The sequence below is a fragment of the Sturnira hondurensis genome, unplaced genomic scaffold (assembly GCF_014824575.4).
Source record: "Sturnira hondurensis isolate 20B ecotype Veracruz unplaced genomic scaffold, ASM1482457v3 Scaffold0025406, whole genome shotgun sequence".
Classification (NCBI taxonomy): Eukaryota; Metazoa; Chordata; class Mammalia; order Chiroptera; family Phyllostomidae; genus Sturnira; species Sturnira hondurensis.
This window is the reverse complement of record NW_028098037.1, coordinates 472,688-481,727: the sequence shown is the minus strand read 5'-3', so window position 1 is coordinate 481,727 and position 9,040 is coordinate 472,688. Positions and strand designations below refer to the sequence as shown.

At 40.8% G+C, this 9,040-nt stretch overlaps 1 protein-coding gene across 3 annotated transcripts in view; it reads left to right on the top strand.

The window, feature by feature from the left end:
• Positions 1–388: 388 nt before the first annotated feature.
• The window catches only part of STAU2 (staufen double-stranded RNA binding protein 2), a 354,567-nt gene continuing 345,915 nt past the window's right edge, over positions 389–9,040 (top strand). For 2 of the 3 annotated variants that reach the window (XM_037039725.1, XM_037039726.1), the window contains exons 1-2: positions 389–523; positions 8,049–8,114. In XM_037039725.1, coding sequence (XP_036895620.1) covers positions 8,097–8,114 — 18 coding nt within the window. In that variant the 5' untranslated portion in view covers positions 389–523; positions 8,049–8,096. Of the gene's footprint in view, positions 524–8,048; positions 8,115–9,040 lie in introns of those variants that run through there. The other variant, XM_037039723.1, reaches the window with a different exon arrangement.

The following is a 9,040-nucleotide window of genomic DNA, read 5'->3' as shown; positions in this document are numbered from 1 at the left end:
GAGGCGGCTTTCGAATACAGGTGTGGTAGCGGCTGCCCCAGGCCCACCCTTTGCAGCCGAGGATGCCGGGCGGGAGACCAGATAGCTGAGAACCGGCTGGGCTCTCCGTGCACTCACCCAACCTCGCTCCCCAGGCCTCTGGGAACGGCTCTCCTGCGGTGGCCGGGCCTGCTGGAGCCTGCACCGCAGCTTCTGAGGCGGCTGCCGCTGCGGGGCATTGATGACCACCAGGGGGCGGGAGCTGCGCCGTGAACAATGGCCGCGCTAGGCCACCAGCAGGCTGGGAGGACGGGAGGAAGGAGGGAGGAAGGAGGGAGGACGGGAGCGCGCCGAGGACAGGGGTGCGCGCGGCGCAGGCCCGGGAGGGCGCGGTGGGAGCGCTGGGAAGGCGGGCGTAGGCTGGGGGCGGGGAGCCCGAGGGGTGGAAGCTGGCGGCGGCGGCAGCAGCGGCGGCCGAGCAGGGTCAGCTCTGTGGGGTGTTTGCCAATGTTGGAGCGGTCTGCAAAGGGTCCCTGGCCTGAAGGTAAGTACCCGGCTGGGGGGCGCCCGGAGGCCCTGACTTCCGCCCCGCCGGCAGAGGAGAGACAGAGGGCGCTGGGGAGCCCTGCAGGTCCACTGTGTGAGGCGAACCCCTAGGAGCCGGCCCCTTCGAGGCCTCCCCTTCCCCGCACCTCCCCCTTCCTCAAGCTAGCTTCTGGCAGGAGGGGGAGGGGAGGAGGCTGGTGGGAGCCGGGGGATGGGGAGGGGGCGAATGAACTGAGGTGGGGGCGTGTGGAGCGGGTGGGACGACACAGGTGTCGCGAGGGGAGGAGCCGGGAGGCGGCTGGGAGGCCCGCACAGTGGGGCGGGGGTGGGGGGGGCAGGGTATTGAGAACCCCCGCAGAGGGAGCTGGAAGGTGGGGGTGGGGGGGAGAGACGGCAGGGAGGATAGAGGAGAGGAGATAAGAGGGGAGGGTCTGGGGGGAGTGGGCCTGGGCGTTACTGGGGGTGGGGTGGCTATTTCTGTATAATGGGTAAGTGGTAAAGACGTAACACATCGAAATGGGGAAGGTAGGTGGGGCCGAAGGGACAAAATAGATCCTATGACAGGCAAGTTCTGCTTTGGCTCTTACGAACCACCGTGATGGCTCAGCTTAAAGGAGGGCTAGTTGGCAGTTAGTGACCTTGCCGGGGTGAAGGGAGTTGGGCGAAGAGACAAAGATCAGTTACAGAATCCTCGGTGTGAGGGCAGCGACTCCAGTCCTGGGAGAGCTGGGGTTGAGGCCGTGGGGGTTCTGCAGAGGCGATTCTGGGGAGCTGCTAGTCTTAGGGAGGGGGGCGGGGATAATGGCCTTGGAGGTTCTTGAAGTCCCTGCAAATATGTGCACAGTTTTGCGTTTGTGAATTTTCTTTGGAAAGGGTCATCCCTGCAAAGGTTAAGGACTGCTTGGATAGAGAAGGACCGTTCAATTAGGAGAATGTACTAAAGGATTTTAAAGTGGGTGGTGGTTCCTGTAGAAAGGAGAGAAATGATCCTTTAAAGATATTTCACTGTTAGCTGAAAACCTTTATGTTTAACGTTTGTTTTCACAATTTTGGTGCACTTTTGCCAAGCAAAATATATCTTCTGATCCATCCTTGTGTCTTCAGAAACCATGGTCAACACTTGAAATCAAAATTGTGATGGACAGGCAGGATAATAGTAACCGAGTGGGAGAAAGGATTGCAGTATTTCTCCTGGGGATATTTCTCCCCTGTCCTTGCTCTTAAGATGGTTCAAATATACTGTTAATTGAGTTGCAGTGAGGAAAAATCATATTTAATAAAACTATCTAAACCAAGACATTCTGTATTGTGATCGTTTTGTGATAGGGCAACTTTGTCATTTTTCAGTTTGTTTACATTTTATTGTAAACTAGAGGTATCACATATAACTTGAATTACAGATTTGCTGCATTTTGCAATAGGCCTGAATTAAATTTTTGAAGCACTTAGGGTAAATTGCAGGGTGTGTATGCTTTTTCCTTTCCCTGCTATAGTTTCAACTCAAGTCCCCATTGCTACCTTTTCATTACTTTGCAGTGTCATTTGAAATTTATTCTTAAGTGATCCCTAGTTGGTAGGATATGGTGCATATTCCCTCAAAAATCATTAATTTTTTCCCTAAAAATTTGTTTTGTATTTGTAAAAATGTCACTTTATGATCCAAGTACATATCGTTAACTTTAGATAGAGTGCCATGTAATTTTTAAGTTTTAACTTTATTTGGAAGTAATTTCAAGCTTACAGAAAAATAGCAATAATAATAATAATAATAATAATAATACAAAGAACATTCATGTAACCTTTATTCAGATTCACTTGTTATTTTACCCATTTATCACTTGATCTCTATGACACAGTATTTTTTTTTCCTGGACCATGACAGTAAATGCTATGCATCATAGCTCTTTACTCCTCAATACACAGCATGGAAAACATATAACTTGTACATTTTAGGTTATTTAGCTTGCCTGGAATGAAATTCTAGGAAATAGTGGTTTAATCTGGTTTTCAGCAAAGATAAGGACATGAAAAATATCTAATATGGCCATCAAACTTTTTAGTATATAAACAACACAGAAAGTGAGGTTGAGTGGTTTTCCTGTTTTAGGATTAGGTTCTGGAAGACAATTATGGCCAGCATTTTTTTTTTTTGGTAGCTAATCTTCTGTTTACTCCTATTACTCTGATTTCTTTTATGCTGGGCATCTGATTATTTATATGTACAGATCATAAAGAGGGAAAAATCTAAATATTATGAATTGGTTAATAGTAGACTGAATAGAGATATGCACAGTATGATCAAATCATATATATACATATTTGTCTCCTCTTAATACTAAAGAAAATATTAAATGAGTGTCTAGAATCCAAAATAATTATAATTTATATATTTATAAATATTTCATTTTGAATAAATCTCCAAGAGTTGTCCTACAGGTCATGCCCATTGTGACAGGACAAATTTTAAGAATTTTAGTCTTTATTTATAAATAAGTATATAATGAAGAGAAGATGATTTCAACCAGACCATATTGGATTTTATTCCTAGTGCTGGATTATGGGAAAGAGACCCAGCTTCTGGAAAAATAGGGATAACACCTGTATCAAAGGTGATGAGGGTTGAGTTCATGTAAAAATGGCAAAATATGGCACTTGGAATGTAAAATTGGTGTCTGATAAATGTTAGTTTTCTTTTTTTCTTGACTGGTGGTATGTGGTTTCATTTTTACTAGAAAAGTTCATAGACTGAGACATCTGTATACATAGAATCTTTCATAGGCTCTTAGGACATAGTAAAACTCATTTAATTTTTTTAATATAAAAGCAGTTTTCTGGAGGATGCCTACTGTTAAAAAGAAATGGAAATTAAAAACATTCTTAAAACATTTTTTAAGGACCCCATGAATATTTTTTGAGTAAGGAGCTTTGAGTTGGCATTTAGTTTTGCAGGGGTTTGGTGTCCAAGAGTGGTGATAGTACATGGTTTTGGTTTCTTTATTGTGAAACAAAGACATTTAAGTGAGAATTGTGATGGGTGCTGATATAAAAATTTATATTAGATTAATATTGCCATTTTATAAAGTATTCTTTAATTGTTGAATATTTTGCAGATTTGTACCCACCTTTTAGTTTATCAGATGGGCCAAATACAATTCATTCTGAAAGCAGTGAGCTATATCAGCAGTATATTTCAGATACATGCTGGACCTCCTAAGTCTTCATGGGCAGCTCGTCTTCTCCATAGCAGTGCCCTCTCCATAAACTGCCCGCCTGATTCTGTTTAGTAGCTGGAATCTGAAACTGTTGTAATGAGCTTGACTGGGTACTACTTTAGGGCATTTTGGGGGCATGTTAGAGTTCTCTAAGGATACTTACCTGTAATTGGAATGAGCTGGAAATGGAAACTCTTGACAAAGGAGGGAGAAGTGAATTTTATGAAGCCATAGGCAGTGTAAAATTGCACTGCATTTTATTGATATGCCTTGATATTTTATCAAATTGTTTTAAATATAGGTCAGTACACCAGACATGTCTTAAAAGAAGAAATGAAGTGTTAAAGACATGCTAGTCTAGACATTCTGAATTGCTCACGGCATACTTATGAATTACAGATTTTATGTTGATGTAAATCTAAGATAATTTGTTTGTAAAAAAACCGTATAGGTTCAGAGTGTTATCCAGTTATGTCACACAGTGCTGTGGTAGATGTTATTTTCTTTATTTTATAATTGTGAAGAAGGGATTCTAGAATATTTAAAATTGTATAGTCAATTTTAAGCAAATAGGTGCTTTCATTTTTGTTTCTTCATAAAACTACCTTTTATGTCAGAAGATTAGAACTTTAAAAAATGTATCCCTTTATCTTACTGTGTCAACTTCTCAGAATCAGCCACCAGTGTGACCAGACTCTGACAGAAATACACACTGGTCTAGAGATAAGCGTTTGTGAATTTACGGGTTTACATTAAAACAAAGTGAGGGGACTTCCGCCAAGATGGAGGTATAGGTGGAAACACTGTGCCTCCTCTCACAACCAAGTTTAAAGTCAACAAAGTTTTAGTAACAAAAATGTAGCCAAAACACAGAAAATTGAACTATAAGGAAGTCCAACAATAACGAACCCTTCAACCAGACCGGTAAGAGGGGCGGAGCCAGCAGCAGAGCAGGGTCGGGCAGGAAAGACCTCCCAACCCAGGCAGGCAGGCAGCCATAGGCAGATCCCAGGTGTGGGGTAGCAACAGGAGGACCCAGTGAGGGCACACATTCGCGCGCAGATAAACCAGCGAAGGAGCAAGCAGTGAGACAGATCATGCAGGTCCCAGTAGCGGGAAGCAGCAGAGGGGACCGTCATTGCCCCTCTCTGACCCCACTCCCACATACAGCATCACAACCCAGTGCCAGAGTTGCACCCCCCTGGTGAACACCTAGGGCTTCACTCCTCATATGTAACAGGCAAGAGCAGTACAAAATATGGCTCATGACGAACTCAAAGCCCCAGAGCCGATAACTGTAAGTGACCAAGAAATAGCCAACCTATCAGATGCACAGTTCAAAATACTGGTGATCAGGATGCTCACAGAACTGGTCGATTTTAGTCACAAATTAGAGGAACTAAGGAAGGCTAAAGTAATTGAAATGAAGGGAAATGCACAGGAAACCAATAGTGATGGAAAGGAAACGGATTCAAATCAAGGGAGTGGACCAGAAGGAAGAAAGAAATGACCAAACAGAAAAGTATGAAGAAACAAGAATTCAAAAAGATGAGGAGAGGCTTAGGAACCACCAGGATATCTTTAAATGCTCCAACATCTGAATTATAGGGGTACCAGAAGGGGAAAAGAAACAGCCATGAGTGGAAAACTTATTTGAACAAATAATAAAGGAGAACTTCCCCAGTCTGGCAAAGGAAATAGACTTCCAGGAAATCCAGGCAGCTCAGAGAGTCCCAAAGAAGTTGGACCCAAGAAGGAACACACCAAGGCACATCATAATTATATTAGCCAAGACTAAAATGAAGGAGAGAATCCTAGAAGCAGCAAGAGATAAGGGAACAGTCACCTACAAAGGAATGCCCATCAGACTGTCAGTGGATTTCTCAAAAGAGACCTTACAGGCAAGAAGGGGCTGGAAAGAAGTATTCCAAGTCATGAAATCCAAAGACCTACAGCCAAGATTGCTCTATCCAGCAAAACTTTCATTTAGAATGGAAGGACAGATAAAGTGCTTCTCAGATAAGGTCCAGTTCAAGGAGTTCATCATCACCAAGCCCTTATTATATGAAATGTTAAAGGGACTTATATAAGAAAAAGAAGATAAAAAATAGGAACAGTGAAAGGACAGCAAACTCACAGTTATTAACAACCACATCTAAAACAAAAGCAAACTAAGAGGACAGCTAGATTGGGAGCAGAACCATAGAAATGGAGATCACATGGAGGGTTAGAAACGGGAGTGGGAGGAGGAGGAGGGGGGAGAAGGTACAGAGAATAAGTAGTGTAGATGGTAGGTAGAAAATAGGGGAGGGCAAGAATAGTAGGGGAAATAAAGAATCTACAGAAGTGGGGGGGATAGTGGGGGAGGGGTGTGCAGGGTGGAGGGGAATGAAGGTGGGGAATTAGAACAACTGTAATGGTATAATCAATAAAATATATTAAAAAGAAAAACAGATTTCTCAAATTTGATTAGTGCTTACTAAAATTCTAGAAATGTTAAATGTTAAATTCTAGAAATTAAGGGACACAGTCATGTTTGGTAGTTTGTTTACATTGTAACTTCCAAATGAATTATTTACAGTTAAAAAGTGGAAATTGCATGGGTCTATATTCTTAGTTACAGCTAGTGTATTTTAATGTCATTTGATTAATGCTACATGTTTTTTAAAAAAGATTTTATTTATCTCTAGAGGGGAAGGGAAGGAGAGAAATGTCAATATATGGTTGCCTCTTATGTGTCCCCTGCTGGGAACTGGCCTGCAACCCAGGCATGTGCCCTGACTGGGAATCGAACCGCGATTGAGTGTTTTGCAGGCCTGCACTCAGTCCACTGAGCTACACCAGCTAGGGCTATTGCTACACCTTTTAATGATTTTTATCTTTCAAATAAAATCAATAAAATATCATAATAGTTTGTTAGAGGCTGCCAACTATAAGGACTTCAGTTTACTTTGTAAAGATTTCAAAATAAAGGAAAGAAAAAAACCCCAAAGATACACAAAGTCATTTACCGAGTCTCAGAAGGTAAGCTTCTTGAAGCTTACACTAAATCTCAAATTGGCTGATACTCAGGCCTTGTGCTGTGTCTATAATATACAATTCTCTTGAAAATATAAAATCTGATTATGAATGTTCAGGTCACTTGTAAGAAATATATTAAAAACTTTCAGAGTCATTTAGAATTGACTCCAGTTTGTCATTTTGAAAAAATGGTAGCCAAATACACACCCACACATTCATAATAAGCATATATGTGTGTATGTATGTATGTTTATGCGTATGGTGTATCTGTATGTATATATGTATCAAGAAGTTTTGCCTCTCAGGGAGAGTTGAATATTAAAATAAATGTATAGCATATAAATTTATACACAACTTATTAGATAACTCTTGCTGTATATCAAGACTGAGTTACTGCTTTTCAGATAATTTTGGGGGGGCTGTATACATACTTTATTTTTATGCAGACTTTTCCCATTACAAGATCTCATGATTTATTTGTTTGTAAATTTGGGTGTTCCTGCCCTTCTTTACTATGTATTTTTAAATCAAGTGTATTTGCCACATGAAAAGAAATACAACTGGTGAGGTTGGACCTGGAAAGATGCGAATTCAAATGTAACACTGGGATGTCTTAAGATGGTGATTTTCCTTTGGAAAATTTTATGTGAAATTTTAATGTGTATGCTATTTTTATAATGGTGATAATAAACAGAAACCACAAACAAAAAGTGCAGGTAGGTAACCTATGTGCTCTTTCTTACACCACCTAAGAGAATGCATGTGTGTTGTATAATTGGGTTTAATTTATCTTATATGAGATGGGAACGAAGCCTTTCAAAACCTTTCAAAACCTAATTGGAGCAAGGGGATATATATTAAATATTAATCTCAGTATATAGTAGGTATGGGGGGCATATATTAAATATAAAGTTTTAAATCATTTTAAGTTTCACTTTTGCTGGAATTGTCTTAGAACTCTAGAACCAGGGGTTCTTTGTCTTTGTTCAGTCCAGACCTGCACATTCCAGTGTGGTAGCCACTAGCTGCATGTGATTATTTAGATTTCAAGTAATATTAAAGAAAATTAAAAACTTACTTTCTTGGTTGCATTAGCCACATTTCAAGTGCTGAGCAGCCATATGTGGCTGGTGACTACTGGATTGGACAGCATAGTAGAAAATCATAGAGATTGCTGAGATAGGCCTAATCCATTTGATACTTGATTTTGATCAAGGACTTGTGTTTCAAGTGCCAATCACTGAAATCACTGACTAAGTTGAACTTTTTTTCTTTGTTTTCATTTTCCAGTTTTTGGAGCCGTGAGGGATACAGACATTTGGTCAATATTGTTTTAACATGCTTCAAATCAATCAGGTAAGTTTGCGTTGAGGCCTGTCATACTAATATGGTGCTTGGGCCATAAATTGCGGAACATTTTTACTCAGCTTTTCTGTAACCATAACCTGACCACTGCTTTATAGAGCAATTACATGGTATCTATTCTTTATAGGAGACTGTGCAGGGTAGCTTGTTTTGGATGAATAGTGATGATCCTGAATAGTGATAACTTTCAAGAGCATTGAGCGTGCAGAACAGGTTTTCTGGTTCTTTTTGATGTTCTATCCCTCCAGGACTTGTTGGCATGTTCAGAATGCTGACATCGTGATCTGTCTCCAGTGGTGGCAGTTCTGCAGACTGAAAGCATTCTAGTGACAAATCTTGTGAAGTAGTTGTATCAGTGTGTTAAAAAGGTTCCTTTTCTAGGGCATTGGAAACAGCTAGAAGGATGTGCTCTACTAAATAAATTATAGCACAGAATGCCTTAGACTCACTGAAAGAAATATTTTTTTTTCAGTCTTGGCATTTCTCCAAGAACTTTATACACCTAATCTTATCCTTACTGAACAAATTGGGCATTGTATCATAACTATAATATTAGAAGATACTTTGTTTTATTTCGTATTTGCAAATCAAAAAGTTCAATTTTATTGCAAAATCTCATTGCAGGAAGCACTTTTTTTGTGTGATTGAGGAAATTATACACATTTCTTCCCCCCACCCTGGCCCTCTGTCCTGCTTACCTTGCCTAAGAAATCTCCCGTTCTTGTGCATCACACACCATCTCTAATGACTTAAAAGTTTACACCTGGCCTAGACCTCTTTTTCTGAGCTTGAGAGTCATGTGGCAGTTACCAGCTTGATTTCTTAACTTGGATGCCTTTATATCTCAGATTTAACATGTGCACAGGAAACAATCAAAGTGTTTCAGTTACACCAGACTGTTTCAGTTCCTAGATTGG